The 21366-nt window shown below is 38.5% G+C and overlaps 1 protein-coding gene across 2 annotated transcripts in view; it reads left to right on the forward strand.

Moving 5' to 3' along the window:
- LOC101163480 (carboxyl-terminal PDZ ligand of neuronal nitric oxide synthase protein) overlaps nt 1-21366 on the forward strand; it is a 172713-nt gene that overhangs the window by 144301 nt on the left and 7046 nt on the right. For both annotated transcript variants that reach the window (XM_023954384.1, XM_023954385.1), the window contains exons 9-10: nt 1167-1332; nt 3129-3305. In XM_023954384.1, coding sequence (XP_023810152.1) covers nt 1167-1332; nt 3129-3305 — 343 coding nt within the window. The remainder of the gene's footprint in view (nt 1-1166; nt 1333-3128; nt 3306-21366) is intronic.

Genomic DNA, 21366 nt, shown 5'->3' on the forward strand with positions numbered 1-21366 from the left:
CTCTTGGCTGCATTCGGGAATTCTGTCTTTAAAAGTTATGAGTAGAACCCGGGAAAAGGTCCTTGTGGGTGCCGACAACCCACAAGAAACAAAACTGACTTGGTCCCAGACATCTGTACCCAGCTCTTTCTCTAGTTTCAAAGGGATCTAATGAGTTTGCTTCAAAGGGCGTGATATTCTGTACTCTCAAAGTAACACTAAGAGACACCAAGAAGGACACCTTTAAGTGTGGCTCTCAAAAGGTAGTGAGGAATTACTTTAGGTATTCATGTCCTTCTTAAAGTGGCTAAGTAATAAAATTCTCCAATCGTGGGAAAATTCCTAATGGTCTACCACAAGCACTAATTTCTAACCTCTTCTGGATTGACTAAAGCTTAGTTCCAAAGCCTCGTTCAACTCTTCTCCCAGATGTTTGGTTCCTTAGCTGTCCAAAATGCTTTTCAGTTGCATCTCAGGAAAAATGATGTTTAAACATATTGAAAGTTGAAAACAATAATAACTGAAACCGTCTCAGTTTACCAACTGGAGTGAGTCAACGCTAACATGAAAATGTATAAATAACTGTTAATTTCATTTGTAGCAGTTATTTACTCATGTTTCAGAAAGGTCAGGGTCGGTTTTATCAAATACAATGACAGCAATAACTACAAAAGAAAAAAAAGGATTTCATATAGATCCAATGTGGTGAATTGACAATTTGATGACACATTTTCCAACCCTTGTACAGTCATGGGTTGTAGCTCAGTTAAAGTTGTTTGATTCTTCATTTATAGTTTTTAGATTTTGTCTTGTAACTCCAACACAACCACTTTGTCATTGGATGACTTTTGAGATAAGAAGCCTTCTCTGGCAGAATGACTCCTGGGATCCTTCAACAACAAAATAAATGTGCTGAATTCACTGAGGCAGCTTCTGAAAGTTTCATATTTGAGGATGATGCCAACTTCACCCACTGCCTGTCCTTTGCTGCAGAAGCATCAGAAAGCATGGATTTATCCACATGACCTTTCATGGACTGACTTGTATCTCCAAAAAATCTTGGAGCTATGTAATTTCAAGAGAAAAGTTAATAAAAATTATTTTTGGCTCAGCTTTATTCAACAGCAAGCTCTGTTTCTTTAACACTGTTTCCCCCTCTCTCTTTTTAATCCCTTCCATTGGAGCAGGTCCATCTCTTGAAGGACCAGCTGAGTGTGGAGGCTACGGCTCGGCTGGAGGCCCAGGCTCGAGTCCACCAGCTGCTGCTGCAGAACAGAGATCTGCTGCAGCACATCTCCCTGTTGGTTAAACAGATCCAGGAGCTGGAGACTAAAATCTCTGGACCAAACTTAAGTAAGTTTAATAACAATAACAGAATTTGAACACCTCAGTGTTATTCTTTTTTGCTTTGACAAAGCATCAGAGGAAATGAAAACAGATTTAAAAAGTTAGTACTGCCTTAAACTCCTACATAAACTCCACTGTGTGCACCAAATCTTTTAATGCTTTGAAAAAAGAACTCATTGATGATTACTGTCAGTGACTAGAAAAAGAAAACCGAGTCTGTTTTGTTATCAAAATGGAGGTTTTCATTTAGCTTCTACGCAAAGGTCAATCCCAACAATCTGATCAGTGCTCCGAGGAGAGGAGACTGTATTGAGTCACACAGACAGTAAAGTGAGTGAGCCACATTTATACACCTAACGGAAACCCCCACTGCTGAGTACCTCTAAGAGAGGATTTTCAGAGTGGGCCCCCATTTTTCTCAGATTCCACACAGTTCTGGGTGCTGCTCCTCTGTCACTGATGCCCTTATACCCTTTTCATCTCCATGCTCTTTGGTTGTGCATACAGATAGTTTGCTCATCAGCATCACAGCCCAGCCCGCCCTCCAAATGTCACCCAGTGGCAAAAAGAGTTTTTTTTTGTAATCTTATCAGCACACATTTCATAAATACAGTGCAGAGAAATCTTTTCTCATATCCGTCTTTGGTCTTTTACATATGCAGCTGATATCAGCGGGAACAAAACTTTTATTGGCATATTCAAAACGTTTTGAAGGGCACACCACTGCTTGAGGAAAGTTATCAGATCATTTGGATTATTCTCCTTTTTTTTCAGATCTATCCTGAAATTGATCTTTTTTTTTCACCAGTAACTGCACAGAATAAAAAAAAAACTATTTTCCGACAAGAATTAAAGCACAAAATAAAATCCCTTTTTATGTAAAAATGGTCACACAAACAACAATGACATGCACTTTTATTTGTTAAAAACACATTTAAATGGGGGAAAAAGCCGTAAAGGAGCAAAACTACGGGGGAAATCCTAAACTTTGAATCTGCGACTGACCAAAAAAAGGTTTGAAGCCTTTAACACCAGAGCTGCTTCTCAGCTGCTAACGCTCTTGACATTACTGTAACTCTTTGACCGTTTGTGCAACTAACATAACTCCAGCAGATTCTAAAAGCTGAGGAGAACTGCTTTCCACTGACATGCAAAACTAGCTTTCAGAACTTTTTGTAATTTCGTTAATAGGGCAAACACTGGAAGAGTTACAGCTGGGGACAATCCCGGTATCAAAGGGTTAAGTTGGTAGCATAACTGACTATCACATTTTCAGCGTGTAATCCTGAACGACTCGCAGGCTTTGCCATGGCTTTCATTATATCCATTTTCATTCATCTAAATGTTCCCAAATATCATCAAACACCATCTCTCATCCACCAATTTTCTTCATAAATATGAAGGAACTGAACCTTTTATCCTCCATAAACGAGGAAATTGTTTTGTTTTCCATTTGACACTAAAACCTTTTCCACATCCAAGTCTATGCAGTGTGCCTACAAAGAGTGATGCAAAACCTGATGATGAAAGACTTTGAAACGTGTTTTCTGTTTGGATGCCATATTTGACACCACACTGATTTATGTGGAACAAAGCTGTTTACTCCTTTGGTATTTATATTTCCTCTTTTTCGCATAGATCACAGATGGATCACAAACATTATTCTTCTGCCAGCCCAAGTGGTGGTAGAGGAATTTCAAAACAGAGCACTCTTGGGTGTGATGTGAAATATGTTGTGTTTCTTTATGTCTCATCTTCTTTTATCTGCTCATTCATCTTGTGATTTCAATTTCTCTTTCCAGTGGGTTCACAGGACAGTTTGTTAGAAATCACGTTCCGGTCCACGGTCCCTCCAGTGATCTGTGAGCCGACCACACCTAAACCAGAGGTTTCTGCCATCAATCTGCAGGCGATTAGCCCCAACGACGGGACCACCAACCCCTTCTCTTCTTCCAATGGAACTCTGGGAAGCCCACTAGGTAGGGACCAGTGTTTACTCAAACTGGAGCGTTTCCGTTTCCTCCCAGGGCCTCCGGGGCCTCCACCTCCTCGGCTCCCCTCACCTCCCCCACCGCTCAAGGTTAACAGGTCCGAGAGAAGAGACCAGGACTCATCTGAGGCTTCAGATAACCTGTTTTCCTGCGAAGTAAAATCTTTAAGCTCCCTGGACTTTGCCAGGTTTCGCGAGTCGGGTATCGCCTCTGAGTGTGAGTCGAACACAGACGACAGCGATGACCAGGAGGATGAAGATGAAGGGGAGGACGAGGAGGACAATGAGTTGGATATTTTTGGTTGGGGAACAGATGAAGAAACAATCAGGCTGCTTAATGTTCTCAACAGGCAGGGAGCTCCTGACTGTCTGGGAGATGAAATAGCCGTGTGACTCGTTCTGGTGCCCACTGAGAAGCTGTACTGTTGAGACATCAGAAAAATCCTCACCTGTTGTTGTCCATTTACTTTAAAAAAACTCTTCTGGTTGAAAAATAGATAACTAACAATGTTGTGCACAATCATATGAAGCTCAGACAAATTCACCAGGCAAACATTGGCTCAGTCTTTAAGATTATAGTTCATGCAGTTCAGTTTTTATGAATCAGGTCTGAAACAAATCAGACTCTTGGTTTGTTTGGGGGGGTTTTTCTCGATGACGTAAGAAAAGCTCACATCAAATCTTGTGACATTTTCATGTCACGTTCTCCTAGGACCCTCTGATCTAAACATTCAGAAACACAAACAACAAAATTCTCATGAATAATTTATTTTGCACATCCATACAACATGTATTACACAATGTAACACAAGGTTTTACACAGTGTCTCAGATTTTGTAAAAACTATAAATGACCAATTTTTTTGAGAAAGCACAGAAACGTAAAACACGTACAGAAAAGGGGATCTAGTTTTTAGAGAAAAAAAAATTCGTACAGCCAAGAACCACATTGAGAGACGTTTACTGGTAAGCATTTTGTTGCTTTTATGTAACTAAATAGACTAAAATCACAAATTTAATTGTTGAAAAACATTTACTTGAATTGATGGTTGACAACAGTTTAATTAGGTGTAGTTTAATTTTTTGTGAAAGAGCCCTATAAGCCTGAGCAGAAGACTTGCAGTCACAGAAGCATTGTGTCATCTGCAAAGAAGTGAAACAGCCTCAAACTCACATACATTCCTTCTTGGTGTTTACTTTGAGATGCAAATACTACATTTCTGCTGTGGAATCTCATGTATTTGTCACATAAAAAAGTTCCTGGACCAAATATATTGTTTTTGTAATGAAGGGTTCACGTCCAACTGAACAAAAGAGTGCAAAATGTCAAAGCATCCAAAACGTGGCTGCTTTAACACCACATATACAGTGAGGCAAAAGGGTTTTCACTGAGTCTGCAAGTTGTGCCGCTTAAAAGGATAAGTGAGGTCTGTAATGTTTGTTCTAGACACACCCCAACTGTGAGAGACCGAATGCAAAATAAGATTTCCGGAAATCCCATTCTATGATTTTTAAGGAATTTGTTTCTGCATTACAATCTTCACCATTACACAAATAAATTATTTAAAAATTGTGCATTGGGATTTCTTGGACTGCGTTTTTTTTTTATTATTATAAGAGCTGAAATGAACCTATGATGGCCATTACAGACCTTTTTCATCTTTTTAAGTGGGACAACATGCAGAATGGAGACTGCCATATACTCTGTTGTACAAACAGTTTTTTGTTTGTGTAGATAAATGTACTGAAACTCAGCATTGTCGCATAAACATTCAACCAATATGCACATATTGTTTCAAAGACATTACAAGTATACACTGTTACCATACATTAGCAAGACTAGAGCTCAAACCCTATCAACACAGAATCAGAACAGATGTCAGGCTGCACATTTGTGAAGAAGAACAGCACGTCTTGGGTGGTTCCACTGATTGGTTGAACTGCTCTGAAGGAGATGCTAACTGTGTAGAGAAGGACTGTGCAAAAAGGAAAAAAAACAGACATTTTCAGGGGGGAAAAAAGTACCATCATGCATTGTGTTGCTTGACCTTTTTGTCATTTTACAATGTGTAAGTAATGATGCTTGTTTTATTTAGATGGAACTTTAAGTTTTTAAAATCATATTTTTAAATATTTGTTATGATTTGAGCGTCATTTAGATTTATAAGGCTGTTATTTATCTTTGTTTGTTTTTTTCAGACGAACTGTGAGTAGTTTTTAATAGTTTTAGGCAGCTTTAGTATATGTGTAAAAGTGCAGCTTTTTTGCAGGAATAGAACTGAGGCAGATTGCTTGCTACTTGGGGCGAACCATCACTTCTGGGACGCTTCTAGAATGGTCCGTGTCACAGCCAGTGGGACCACTCAAAGTGATTGTAATAGTTTTTAAATCAACCATTTACTTTAGCGTTCATTGGGTCTTTGGAGCCAAACAGATGTTGCTAAAATAAAAGCAATTCAGTTCCACAAGTAGATGGAGAGAAATTACTTTATTTACCTCCTTTAGGAGAAATTTGGTAAAAATGAACAAAAACATAAATATAGACAGATTAATGTGATCACAAGTAAATAAGGTTACAAACAAATACGACCCAAAATACTTGAGAATGTATCATTAGAGTTTAAAATTAATGTTATCATAAAAAAATAAAGACTTTAGTGTCCTCATTCTACACTTCAAATATCTGTTTATGTATATTTTGCCTTAACATGACCGCAGTCAAACTAGGCACTGTGCATCAAAAGCTCAAATAGTGAAATACCAATTAAAATGGAAAAATAACTCAATAGTAAAATATAAAATAAACAGGGTTCTTCAGGATTAAAATGAACTCTAACCCTGAATGCACAGAAAGTCAGTGAAGGAAAGGAAGATAGCTGTGGTGCCCCCTCTTTCACGACTAGAACACAAGTAGCAGAACCAGTTGGAGAGCCGAGAGTTACCATAATCCAGCCGAGATGTGATGAGAGCATAGATTACTGTCTCCAAGGGCCATTCAAAAAATGAAGCTAGACTTTACGGTACTCTGATTTTAGTAGTTAACTAATTTTTTATTTTATCTGACTTTAATAAAAGATTTGCATGGATACTATAACTATTAAGAAAAAACACACAAAAGCAAAGATGTAAAGTACAGAAACCCAAACGTTAATTAGATGGAAATGAGACTTTGCCAGACGTTTATTTGTTTGCAGTCTGATAAACCATGGGGAAGGCTACATTACCTGCTTTAACATAGTATTGTAATTATTCTTTAAAACCATTGTATCCTGCAAGCCTCAAGCCCAGACCTCACCTTAGGATGACGCAATTCCAAGAAGCTTCTAGAATACTAAAAAAGAAATTTTAAAAAAGCAGAGTGAATGCTAATGCTGTGTTGTTCATTTTCCACCACTCAAACTTGAAATTAATTGCAAAATTAATTTCAAGTTGGAGTAAATTGTTAGGATGATAATTTGCTTCACATTATCTCTGAAGGCTCTTCAAGATTATTGTCAGTTTTCTCAATTGGCTACCTCCCACAAACACACCAGGCAGTTTGAGTGTGATCTGTATGCAGATCCACGAATGTGCGTCTTTAAAATGTATCCGTCATTCCCCTCCTTTTTTCTTACCCCTTGATTACTCACGCAGGGCCCCCTCTCAGCTTATCAAACGCCGTCACGTAGCTCCTAATTGCAATTCTGGAGCCGATCTTTGAGGTTTCACATTTTTGAACTGATGAAATATAAATGGGAGTCCTCACCCGTTTGCCATGTCTCGTCACAGAAATGCAAAGACGTCAACTTGAAATCAGAGCAAAAAACTTAACGTCCTTCTGTGGGTTGAAAATGTTCACGTGTAAAACTTTTTTACATTGTAGTTAAGGGATGAGCTTTCTGCTTGACAGGAGCAACAACAGCACAGCAGCTCATGGGAAAAGTGACTCATTCTGTTAGAAGAGATGAATACTAATTTATCAACTAACTGTCGGACTGTCTGCTTTGTTCAGGATCACTTTTTCTGCAGATCTGCGCATCTGTACTTAAAAACTTTGTTTTTGGTGTCACCCCAATGAACTTCTGACCTGCTCTGTCCTTTGCCTTCCACAGACAGCCTTCCTCATTTGTCTCCACACAGCTTGTTGATTTTAGTAGCCAGAACATGTTTGCTCTCTTGTCCACACTTTTCCCTCTTTTCAATTTATGTAAAGCTGGGATTAGTTGGACCTCTAGGAGCACTGTTTGTTTTTTTTTAGTTTTTTTTTTTAATTCAGCTGGAAAACAACAATCCTCTCTCATGCCAGAATACTGACTCACAGATGACAGCCAAGAGTGGCCTCCATTGTGTCAACCCAGCTTTGTGTATGGCCCCCGGGCACAGTGTGGTATTAAAGTACTAACTCTGTCTCACAAGGAAACCCCGCCAAGTTTACATTTTCAGCTCCCATTTATCAAAGCAGCTTCCCTGTCAGTCCGGAGTTTGGAAACAGTAAATTCTGCCAAGGACTTGAAAGGGAATCAGTTGGACTTTCATAACGTTCTCTATCTTTTGCAGAGAGCTTTAGATGAACGCTTTGATTGGATCAAACAAATCATTCAGACTCTGGTAAAACTGGTTTTCATGTTGCCAATCCCCGTCTGAATGAGTTTGTATCAAGGGATGGTCGTTTCTTTCTCTGTCTGAAAGTATGATCAAAGTCAGTCCCACATAAGAACTAATGTATTTGTGTCTGTATATGCAATGTTCATTTGACGATTGCTGGTAATGAACTCTCAGTCCTAAGCAGAAGCTTAAACTTTAAATCTCGTTCCAAGTCAATGAGAAGAAAAGCCCGTCAGAATGATCTAGCGTAGCACAGTGTCCAATCACCAAGAACGATGGCTTTTGTCACTGCGTCCCCCAATTTGGTGTCAACAGAAACTAAACAAATGTGCTTTAAAACATCTTCACACTACAGGCGATGGCACATTTCTGTAGGCAGAAGCGAGGAATAGATTTCCAAAACCCCTGACTAAACCAATAGCTGTCAGGATTTTCATTTAAATATTCAGTCCATATTTTATGTCATTATGTGGGTTTTTTTTTTCAAACAGCTCCTCTGCTTCAAACCAGCTGCTTTCATCATCATTTCCTTTTTTTGTTATACCTTTCAAATTAAATTACTTCATACTAAAACCTTTTTTGCATTAATACAAATTAATGCTTTAATTTAAATGTAACATAAGATCTTTAGAGCTTTATAAATCATCTTTTAAATATGTGCCAGTAACATGAATGGGTGGCACTTTGTTGAAGATTTTATTACAGTTTTCTGGAAATATATCACTCCCTGTATTAAAACTGTTAAGATGTATGCAGACAGAGGGTAAATAAGCCCCATGGGATGTGACAGCCTGGAAACAAGACGACCAAACAACACAGTGAGCAGAAAGAAATGTCATAAAAGTGTCTGAGATGCTTCTTGGTGTCTTTTTTTTCCCCGATACATGGGATGCTTTCCCAAATGTGCAGTAAGCTTGAGCTGCACTGATACTAGGCTGTCATTGTAAGTTATTCAAGTATTCACTCTGCCAATCAATTCTCAGTATTAGAGAGTTTTTTTTTTGTTTGTTTTGCATTTGCTGAATTTTTGCAAGTCAGTTCTCATCACAAGTGAAGGCCAGAGAGAATAGAATACCCAATGATCCCATTCAGTAGTGCCTAAATATTCACCTTTTCTATGGGTTTGCATAGTTTTAAAATCACATTTAATATGCTAAAATAAAGGCTTTACAGTCACATTATATTATGTCGTGGCAGGTCAATAGACTTCAAAAGTGCATTTGTTCTTGGTATCATATGCAGCATTTTTGATGTTGAAGGATAACCATCAGTATATTTAACTTCCTAACCTGCCACAGAATATTATTTTCTCTTGTTTTATTCTCTTCTCTAACTTGTGAAATCAAGTCTCAAACACAACAGCTGATCACTCATTTCCAGAGTTCATGCTTTAGACATCAAACCTGAAACTGTACACAATGTGAGATAGATATTTGCTTTTTGGTAACTCTGTAGTTCCAGGGCTGCCTTTGAACCTACTCTGTACCACACTGCAGGGCTTTCCACTCTGATGGATTAGAATGATTCCTAGTTGAAGAACTACCGCTACAAGTCCACTCCGCTGTGCAACCAAAGTAAAACCTTTATTTGTTGGGACCAAGACTTAGTATTTTTTTATTCAGATCAGGCCTGAACATTCTTTTTAAAAAAAAAAAGGTTATCAACCTTTAGTATATCAGCTCTCATCATCTGAGGCTACATCCACTCTGTTTATCAAACCCTGTTAGCTGCCCACCTTTCCCTGACTGCAGATTCTACACATGAAGCTACACATTTGGAACTCAGCCAACATGAAGTGGGCTAGAGCCATTCACTATCTCTGATCTGTTTAGACCATGATATGGTCATATTGTGTCTGTTGTTGAACCACAAGAATACTTTCAATCACAAAGACTTTTTTATATATCATACAGCTGGGTGCATTGGTGCAACCTAAAAATTTTATTGGTCACCCTATTGAGAAATGAGGTTGCAAGTCCATCCAAATTGGTTGCTCACTGGAGCCCTGTTAAGTAATTAAATGATTTAATGCAGAGTAATTAAAGCAATTCAAATCTTTTCGTTGAGTGCTTAAGCCTGTCAGTGTCTCTGCTGTTGCCCCAAGAACTCTGAGTCATTTAGAAATGCAGATGAATAAACCCCTAACAATATCTCAAACTGCATTTGTATTCTAAACATTTCCATTTATTCAGATCTGACTTTTAGCCTGAGGGCGCAATCCACTCTTTTTGTTCTTCTGATGTCATTTCTTGTTATCTGTATTTCTGTGACGTGTTTTCCACCTTTTACTTATCCTTTTATTATTTCTACCTCCACTTTTCCTTACAACCCTTCAAAATGTCAGTCACATTGGGCTATAAAGCAGTCTATTTTTTTTCTGTCAGGATTCATGTTTTGTATTTGAATGCAAAAGAAAAAGGGATGGCTTTTTCAGCCTTTTGCCCTGACATGATTTCCAGTTAATAATTTGAGCATCTTGTTGAAAGCAGTTAAATGGGCAGCTCTTCTATTCTGACTAAAATGAACCAACTGTTCTGCAGAGTGTGGCAACCTTTCAAGCAGAAGCAAATGGTAGCAGAGACCTGCTGTTGGTTTGCAGGTTTTTGTGCCATTTAAAAGTTTGAAGTACTTTTAGTGGCTACAATAACTTTTTGAGCTAGACAGAAACTTCCAAAAAAAGTTATTTTTTTAGTGTAGCAAACCCCTTTTCACATGCATTTGGTCCAGCTAATGGACTGATGTGTCCTCACATTGACTGCAGTGTTGTCATATTTAGGTTGAAAGCCATTCATGACCCATTTCCCTCAAATTTATGATTACACAACCCTGTAAACCTTGTGCTATCCTAGGCACTTTAATATTGGGAGTTGGGTCATCTAGACCCCACTAGACAGTGCGCTCAACCTTTTTTCTTCAATGATTTGTGATCTTCACTGCTGTCCATGGATTTCATGAAATCTTTCCACCTTTATCCACCTTTGTCATGGTAGGGAGAACATGTCAATGTAAGGGTGGGGTCATCTAAGATAGCACAAGGGTTAATAAAATCTAAAATCTAATATTTATTTTAACTCAAAATAAAATATAGCCCAGTTTTTCAAGGTTAATGGTACAATGTCCAGAGATGTGATGCTTTTTCTACTTCTGACTAGAGGAACAAATTACATCTGAATTTTTATTAAAATGTAGCTTCTACGTGACTTCTACAAGCTTTTTCCCAACGGCATGATTCCCAACAATTTGAATAAAGACCTTTTTAGTGATGCAACTTTGAGCTTAACTTTCTTTATAAATGGGCTCCATCATGAGGAAAATGCCCCAAGAACATGTTCAAAACACCATTTTTTCATCGGAGTGGATTTTAACGAATGCAACATCTATAGCTGAAAAGTCATGTTTAATGTCACATAGAAGAGGAGGAACATTTTTAGTTATCTCATGTAAAATTATCGACATTTATATGCTAATTCAATTAAAAGTGATGAAGTGTGTTAAGTCTGGCTGAAAGCCTTTTCCTGGCCTCCAATCATAACAAATCAGTCTCAAATCTAATCGATTAGAGCTGATGTGTCTGCAGATGCAGCTCCACAAAATTCTCAATCTGGATTGGTCCCAACATTTTTTTCCCTTTGCTTGTGTCTTTTACGTTCTTCTTCCTCTCAGCATTAATTCAATGTTTAATAGAGGTTGTTGTTGGCATCTGAAGGCTACAGTTCCAGCTTGTCTAACCAAGCAGAAGCGGCATTTGGTGGCTCGAATCGATTTTTTCCCCGTCACCAATGAGTGTTGTTTGAAATTGGGGTTAACGACTTGGACAGCGGGGATCGATACAAAACACACACCTCAATCTGTCACCTCCAGACTCACAATGAGACTCACACACAGACGCATCTTTACCAGGCTCATAGAAAACCAAGCAAGCCGGAGTACACAATCCCAAACAGCAGAATGAAAGATACACCGACTGTTTTATAGTGGGATTTCATTTCATTCAAAAATAGAAAAAAAAAGGTTTTGTGTTTTTTACAAAGATTTTTGGACATTGTACAAAGCAAATGCAGTACATTAACTTATAAGCAATGCAACAAGCAGAGTAAGGGATTTTTTAATTCATTTATGGCAGAAATTGTAGATTTAAACACATTTTTGAATAAATAGTATGGAGAACAACCGGGGGATTAAAAAATAAGCAGTTTTCAAGAGAAATATTTGGTTTCTTTGTTTGTCACTACAGTGGAAACTTGTTTGTACAGGATTATTGACCTTTGACTGCATCACAAATGCATTTTTATTTATGCGCCATGTTTAGGTGGGTGCCAGGTTGTCTGTGAAAGACAATCTAAGAGCACTTTTAGACTGGGACAGTCTGACAGAAGTGGTAAATTGGACTTTCATTGCAGAAAATGTCTTTCTTTGAACTGGTTTGGTCTGCTTTCACATTGTACTCGGCTAATTTTATTTTTATTTATCTACATATAAAGTGTGCCAAAAGAGCAAAAAAATTAAATGTTACAAAATAAACTAGTCTACCTGGCAGTCGTTTGCCCAAAACAAAACCATATTTGAATGATTTGACAGTATCAATATCAGTATCAATACATTTTCCTATGGAGGCGTTTCATCTTTTATCTCACAAATATGCGTGGATACGTGTTTAAAGGCAACTGAGGCTTCCCAGAGACATGTCTATTTTAGACTGGCATCTTTAATGTTTCTGTGATGCAGAGCCAAAGGCCATTCTGAGATTCTGAGCAGCAGTTCAGTCTGGTGCATAATCTGGAACATGAGGTGCTCCATCTGTAAATGGCTAAAAGAGCGAGGGGATCCTGAATCACAGTGTAGCTCCAGGCCACATTGGTCTGTCAGCTGGTTTTGTCCCATCTCCTTTCTCTCTGTTTCCTTTTATGCTTCTTTTATAACTATGCCGACACAGCACAGCCAAGTTATGGGACCCAGATGTGTGCAGAATTTTTAAGGAATTGAAAAGTTGGCTTAACCTTCTAAAAGAAGAAACTGCTTAGTACAGCAGGAGTTTAAAAGACAAACTGACCTTTATTTGTAGCTTTTGGTCAAACATATCTCAAGCTAAGAATTGTTCTCTCCAAATAATTCATCCACCCAACCTCAACCTAATATACTAAGGCGGAAGCTGTAGTTGTAGGGGAAGAATTCGGATTCAGCAGTAGCGTGCACTGTAAAAATGATTCTAGTAATCTTCTGTGCTTTGGAGCCAAACACCCATTCATTGGTCTCCTGTCTGCTACAGGATTAACTCTGTGCTCTTGATATCAAAGCCACTCACCTCAAAAAGCGACACAAACAAGGAAACCTTGTCGCCTTATTGCTGCTTCAGTCATTGAAATGCTGTCTTGGAGACACTTGCAGGAGTTGTGTGGTTTGATGCATGGTAATGAGGCTAACTGTTGATCCCAAAGGAGAGTAAAGGCACCCAAACATGTCTGCCTACAAACCTCTCTCTCTTTTTCTTAAGGTTAACTTGCACTTCTTCTACCTCTTCGTATCATGGAACTTATCTTATTGCCTAATTTGTATCAGAAAATCTTGTCATTTTAAAGGTTGTTTTAGGCTGCACACACCCATTTCTCCAGACTGAAAAAATATCAATTTGAGTTGTCGGTGTAATTTCCCAGAATATCCAAAACCGAGTGCTAGTAAATGGTTTGATGTTCTCTATAGATTTTGGTTTTGTATTTATGTGAAAAAAATCTCTTTCAATTATTTAAGCAGAGCACAGCAGAGAGGGATATATCTATATATATTTTTGATTGTAATTAGAATTCAACGTGTGCTTTGGCTAGTTTGCCCAGTGGTTTGTTCAAACCACTACCCAGCATCTCTCATGACGTTTCTCCCTGCGCCGTTTTGATCGTCTGCCCAGAACACTAAATCCTCCAGGAGAGCATCTTATTTAAAGTCAGGGGAGGAGAAAAGGTTCCTTATTGAGATGAGAGACATCAGGTAGCAGAACGTACAATGAAGAGGAACAGAGACAAGAGATGAAAGGAACACCAAGGACAAGACTGCTTGTTAATGTTGGCCCTGTTTTCCCCCCTGAGACATTGGAGGGGTTACACAAGAAGACTGACCTGTGTTCTGAGTGAGGCTGGGTGACACTTTTTTGTTCTTTATTGGTTCGAATCAGTGAAAAAAAATTCAAAAAAGAGGAGGATGGGTCAACTTCATACCACCCAAGAAAGAAAGATCAGCTTTGTGGCCCGCAGAGTTTACAGTTTATTGGTGGATTCCTTTGATGCTCCACAGAAAAAACATATTTCTAAAATGTTTCTGTTGAAGATCAGAAAGTGTTTTTTTGTATTCATTTTGCACAGACCTGCTAGAATGTTACTGTGCAGACACATGAATTATTGCTAAGAGGAAACATTTGCTCTTCAGGAGCCTAAAGTACAATTTGGAATTTAAAAAAATTAAAAAAATGGGGGGGGTCTGTGTAATTTAACCTTTGAAATTAATATATTGATTCGCTACCACCCACTCATACTGTTATGAAATAATAAAGTCATTGTATACATAAAAGAAAAGACAACAGAGCTCTAAGATGAGAGTCAAGAAAGTCCAGACTCATTTCAGCTGGACTGGACTTGTAGGAATTGCAAGTATGAAACGAACAAGAAAAATAAAAAAAAGGGGGTAATAGGAGCAAAAGAAACATGAAAGAAATGGAGTATAAAGAACAGAAAGCAGATGGAGTTAAAATAAGACATGATCAAGGAGTGGAGTCTAGACTTAACTCTCCCAGGTTTAGAAGGATAGTTTCAAAAAAAGATGATGAAAGATGGTAGAATAAGAGCACTTATTTAGACATCAAATAAACACAATAACCCAGCCTAGCAAACATTTAAAAACCAAACCTAGTACATCCACCAACACCAGAAAAAAGCCATCTTCCTGCCGCAGCCATCCATGTATTTTTCTTTCTTTCATCTGCCATTTCAGTTTTCAGAGGGAACTGTAAGCGAAATTATAATTTAAATGATAAGAAAAAAATGTACAATATGTTAAACCCACAAAGCCATATCTGGTCTCAAACATATATTTTAATTCAATATTTTAGGAAATGATTAGATGGCCTCCAAACTTTACTCAGTTTCCTTACAAATCGTCTTTGTGCTTTTCTCATTCATCTCTGTTTACCTTCAATAGCTGCTGCTAAAAGCGTATGTCAATCTCCTCTATGACGAGTTTTCTGTACAATCCGTCCCAATGTGTTAAATATAGTAAAGGTAAAGTAAGGTTGAAGCCTTCATCTCCAATAACTTTTTCTCTATACCTTTCCATCTCGTCTACTTACACCCAAGGAACTGTTTTTGCACATCACACACTAACTTTTTTTTTTTGTAAGGTTTTAAATCAAGACCACCAATTCCATCCTAAACTTGTTCAAAAACATGCCTGAACCTGTATCCCTGCCTCTATCCTGCTTGCAGAAACTCGCGAAATATTTTTCTATTTCCTAGGGGGGGCCTGGCAAAAAATAATTGAGAAGCACTGCACTAGCTACTAGCGTCTCAGAACCCCAACCTAACATTACTGGTGCAAAAACGGCGAGCAATACCGCAGCTGTTTTGAGCCAGAGGCCAACTCAGTGGAGGAAAAAGAAGACATTAATGTATCTTATTTGTCTGCAAGTGGTTGTATCAGAATGGAGCAGAACAGGGACACTCAACAGGGACATTCAAGTTATCGCGTCACAACTGAAAGTTTTTTCAAATGGCAGGGTTTTTATCTGCTCCTGATTCACAATTTGAATAAAGAAATACTCAGAAACGCAGTTTTAATATTAAATTCTTTTAAACATGTCCTCCACCATGAGAACATTTTAAACCCATCAAAAACACGGTTTTCATTGGAGTAATTCTCAAAAGAAGTTTAGAAATCTTTTTTTTTCTTCGTATTTTTAACAGATTATTAATCTTAACTCATTCCAAATACCCTTCCTAAAGAGGCGGGACGTCAGTCGCTCAATCAGAAACGTCGTGCATTAATCCTGTCCTGTGTTCTTCATCATTTCTGAGACAGACTCACTCCACAGCCCACCCACCTTAATGATTCATGCTGTGATGAAAAATTGATGAGGCACTTCTATGTGTGTGTGTGTGTGTCTTCAGCAGGTAGAGGGAGGGATGTTTCTCACCCTGTTACAGATGCAATTGTCCTCATTTGTGCTGGCTTTTCTCTCACACACACCAGGAAACATCCTAATGAAGCCAGCGGAGAGCTGTAATTTGACACCAAAGATATAATGACTCTGCATGGCCTAAAGATGTTGTGTTTGTGTTCAAGTGGGCATGTTTCAGGTCACTTAGTGCAGCTCTCAGCTCTCACATGTTTATCTTGGCATGATGGAAATTTACCTCATCTATTGCGCCAAAATGTCTGATTGCATTCAGTTGCTTTGAAGTTCTGAGCATCATTTCAGTAAACAAAACAACTCACTTTCAGATGTTCCAACAGGGAATTCAATGTTGATAGAAATGTAATCCTGTCAAAAAAGGAATAGTTTTTTGGGGGGAAAGGGTCTTCTTTTTCACTCTTAGTTTCTCTTTATGTTCCTTTAGAGTCGTGGATGAATCATAAGTGAAAATGTGTGGTGCATGACTTCCTGTCCATGTTCTGTGTGAGGTCACTGATGGGTGCCCCCTCTGCTAAAGGTGCATTGTGCTTTCCTACAGCAGTCAAAGGGTTAAAAGAACAGAGAAGCAATGAGGAAACCTGAAAGGTTCCCCTGAGCAAAGGCCATCAGAAAGCCAAAAATCTGCCTAAAGCCAGATAACATTCATTTCTTTGGATGTCATCAGTTAATCCGACATTCAATATATTTTTGATGTCTGAAGTTCTTTTAACATGCTGTAACATTTTTCCATTTTGTGTATTAACTAATACTTGATGATGATTTTTCCTTAAGAACTGTCCCTATGGTTCCAATGAACCTCTAGTCGACAGAAAACTCCATAGAATATTTGGTGGCATCCTGTTGGTTGCTTTTTATTTTTTTTCTTTGTTTATTTTCCTGTTGCATATTCATAAACATATATATATATGTGTTTAGTATCACAATACACCTATTTTTCAATGAGGTTTAAGCTTTTAGCACTTAAAAAAGTGCTAAATTCTTTCTATTTTTGTCTATAAGGGCTTAGTGCTCCATGCTTCATGGATGGTGCCCCACTTGATGAGCTGGCTGTTATTAAACAACAACAAATGATTTGTTCAGCAGGACTGTCAGCATTTCCAGTTGCATCTGAGGTTCTGACGTAGCGCATGTTACCATAGCTCCATCAGACCTGAGAGCACAGGCGTGCACAAGCAGAACTACAGTGTTTATGAATGAAAATGGATAAACTAGCTTTAAATCAACTCTGAAAATGTTTTATTTAAGCACAACTTAAACCTCAAAATGGTTGATTTGCATTTTAATGTGCAAAAGTGCATCAATATTGAAAGAGAGAGGGGAAAATGAGGCTCAGACAGTTTCCAGTAATCCAGTGATCTTTCAAGGTCAGATGATAAAATATTTAAACTCCACCTAACATCAGAGCTGCTTCTCAGACGCTACAGGCCTCACTTCCCATGTCATACTTCACATTGAAAGTGGTACGCTGAGGGACAGACAGAACAAAAATGTCTTGTTTGTTGTGGACAGTAAACCTCCTGCTTGTAGTAACACAACAGGAGTCATTGAAAAGTCTATTTAAAGTCTATTGAACATGCATTGTGTTGCCAGCCAAACCAGTCCGGTACTCAGATTTGGTAGTGACGTGTGGATGGCAAAATCGATCATGAGGAGAAATTAATTGCAGTTTTTGTCCAGCTGGAATCATGTCACATCCAGTCTTTCATATATCAGAACAGACCTGTGAAAAGGAAAAGCCTGAAGCAAGATTTAGGAGATTTGTACTTGCGCTTATGTATTTTCCACTAAGTCTCTTCCAACTGCAGATGGCGGGGATGCGCTAGTTAACGGTAGCAAAAGAAGAAGACCCTCCCTACACGGTTCTTGAGCGCCTGTTCCTGAACGTGCGTCAAATGCCCTTGTAAAATGTGTTGTCTGTATGTCTGATGCATTTTACAAAAGCTTTCTTTGTGTGTGTGTGTGTGCATTTGCATTTTTGTGTGTTTAGGCTACGTTTTCTTTTCTACTGGTTTGCATTTATTTATGTCACCTTTAATCTCTTAATGGCAGTTTTATGTTTGTAATTAGTCGTAAGGTCATTTGGCCTGCTTTGCTTGTTTACTATCCTGACAGTTATCTAAGGTCTGAATTATGACTGCAGGAGGTGAGATCCACTCCTTTAATTGGGATTCAAGTCTCAGAGCCCCCACAATCACACCGCTCACAGTCCCAATTACCTTTGATTAAGGTCTGAAAGTGGGACGCAGCAGCACTTAAAGCTGTGTTACAGCCAAGTTGCAGAGCACGCCATGTTTTTTTTTTTTTTTTTTTCTATTGAATGCTTCGGTGGGAAAGGGAAAAATAAACCACACAATCTATTTCATCATCCTAAATCGCTGTGGGACAGCAGCACCATGACTGTGCCATCGTCTAATTAGGAGAACATAGTCATTTTTTCCCTAATGAAGTTCCCCGTGCAAAGAGGCAGCAATTATTACTATTTCTGATTATAGAAAGGGACAAATAAGAAATCTGATCTGATACTGAGAAGAAAGGTTTTCACAAATCCCCCCTTAATGGGATAAATGCAAAAACTTTGGGTCTTTTTTCATTAACAAAAATAAGTTTTTTAAATATTATAGGTCAGGATGCAAAACTTTGTTTAGTGGAGAAAGCTACAGGATTCTACTCTAAAGGTTCTGGCAGGTGTGTTTTTGTTCTTCCTGCTGCTTTTCCACAGATGTGTTTTCTTATCTCCATACTGGGTGTTTGGCGCTCAGATCAGGGCTCAGACTCTAGGAGGGGAGCAGAATGTTTCCTTGATTCCCCACCAGACATCCTCCATCTCTTGTTACTGAAATGGAATTGCCTAAACCTTCTAGTTTGTTGTCTTGTTATGAACACACTTATACTGGTAAATCCTTTTAAACTGAAATTATTTCAATGTGAAGCCTTTTTATAGAGATCTTGCTTTTTTCTTTTTTTGCTTTCAAATCAAACAACTTTCCACTGATTTGAAACCAATGAAAAACCTCAATTTGTTAGAAATTGCTCTACTTTTTGTTTTGAAACTGGAAATTCTCATTTTGTTTCCACTTTCATCCATGTTCATCACTTACCCAAACAGGTCAACCTCACACTGGGTAGTATTCTGTTTGCACAGAATTTCCCAACTTTCCCTTCATGTTGGTTCTGACCACTTTTAGTGCTGACTCAGCAGACAGAAGTGATGATGAAAAACATTCAGCAGTAAATGCAGATCTGGGCTGTAGCTTATTCCCAAACGCCTTGCTTTTTCTAAACTCTGCAACAGAAGGCTTGTTGGTAGTTAATCTCTACAACAGTGAGCTTGAAGAAGTACTCGTGTTGCTGAGTTACAAGGTGACACACACTCCATCCAGCGTTTTCCCAGTGTCTCTTGGGGGCGACTACAATAGAAAGCCCAGACATTAGGTCTAGATTACACAGTGAAGTGGGAGGAATATGTGGCTTCATTGTCAGGTGGGATCAATAAGGGTGGTTTACAGTCTGTGTAATGTAAAACCATTGATCCAAAAAGTGCTGATAACATCAGTCTGTGACTTCAACTGTCCTCATATGTCAGAGCTTACTCTATATTAAAAGAGTAAATGTTTTAGTTTAAATTATTTTTTAATATAGCCACAATATTACAACGTTGAAGAAAGGTGCTAGTATTAGTACCAGGAAGTGTTTTTCCAAGTGATGGGAAAAAAAGAGGAATAACTTTTCTGGATCTGAATGGGTTCAAATGGTTTCTTATGAATGTGTTTACACTCCTTATGTGGAAAGCTTCTGTCAGCAGAGTGTGTTTCCTGTGAGTGCACTTCGTTTGACAGGTGTGAAACCTCACCTGAGCTCTGAGCACACACATGAAGTGACTGTATGAATCCAGACAGACTTTGACAACCTATAACCAAACTCTGAGGAGGCAGAAATCACAGAAAGATTGGAGGATGTGTCAGGAACATGGTGTAGTGAGGGGGGGAGTGCAGGTAGCTACCCACACCTGAATGTCACAGGATTTACTTTTTTTGTCTTTTTAATCAGTGCTGGTTTGGGCGTGATACCACCCACAAATGAGGGATTCTTGTCTCTCTCTGTTTAGATTTGGTTTAGCAAAAAAAAAAAAAAAAACCTATTTGCAAACCTACAATAAAGTCTAGAGGAAAGTTTAGTTTAGTTTTTAGTCACATGTGCATGAGACCTTTCTTCTCCACATTTGACCCTTCCTCTGGGGGAGCAGTGAGCATTTTTTGGTTGACCCCCCCCCCCCCCCCCCCCCATCCAACTCTTAAAATATACAATGTCTTATTTTAGTGTGGCCATAATGTGGATTTGAACCAATAACTGTATATGAGAACTGGACTGAGTGACCCCTTCCCCCTCACATTCCAAACAGGAAGTACCTGCTGGCTCTAAGAAGCCAACATCTCATACACCTCTCCAGAAAATTAAACAGCTATTTATTTGTCAGAAGAACGATTCTTTCTCTGCTACCTGTTTTAGCATGTTCTTGCTAACTCCATTTTTTATTTGGTATATTTTTTTCTGTATCAGACGTCTCTATAAATCTACACCGTCTCACGTCAAATGTTTGAAACATTTGACAGATTCTACCAAGTGTAATTTCAAGTGCTATAGATGATGACTTCCAGCTAGCTCACTCCTTATTGGTGAGCGTGGTTGCCATGGAAATGTTGACTCAGATTGACTGAGACCAGTCACTGTTTACTGACATTGGCCATGTCCAAATTCCCACCCTAATCCCTAACTACTAAAAAACGATATGGTGCAGGACTATCTAGTGCCCTGGATTTTAAAAGCAATTCAGACACCATGCTCACTGCTTTTTTTTTATTTTAAATGGCGAATATGACATCATTGATTTCACAAACATAAAATCTCCTTGATATGAGCGTTTTGTGACGATCATTTATCGATCCACTGTGTTCTGAAGAGGAAAATGTTGAAATAAAAAATAAGCTTTTCAAACACTTGTTCTTTGCAAAATTGTTCAAACGCAATGCATTGTGGTCTACATTCACCAATCTAGTGAGCATTGATGCACACTGTTTTTTTTTGCAGAGACTTCTGGGAAATTTCTATGGCACTCTATTTTTGGCATTGTATATTTGGACTGCATTACAAAATGGCAAGCGCATTATATAGTGCACTGTGTAATGAGTAGTGAAGGAATTCCAACATGGCGGTGTCCATATCGCAAAAAAATTAGCGATTGAATTGACCTCCATTGGTTGGAACGGGAAGTAAGTCATTTTCTATGGATGACATCA

Source organism: Oryzias latipes, chromosome 4 (assembly GCF_002234675.1).
Source record: "Oryzias latipes chromosome 4, ASM223467v1".
NCBI lineage: Eukaryota > Metazoa > Chordata > Actinopteri > Beloniformes > Adrianichthyidae > Oryzias > Oryzias latipes.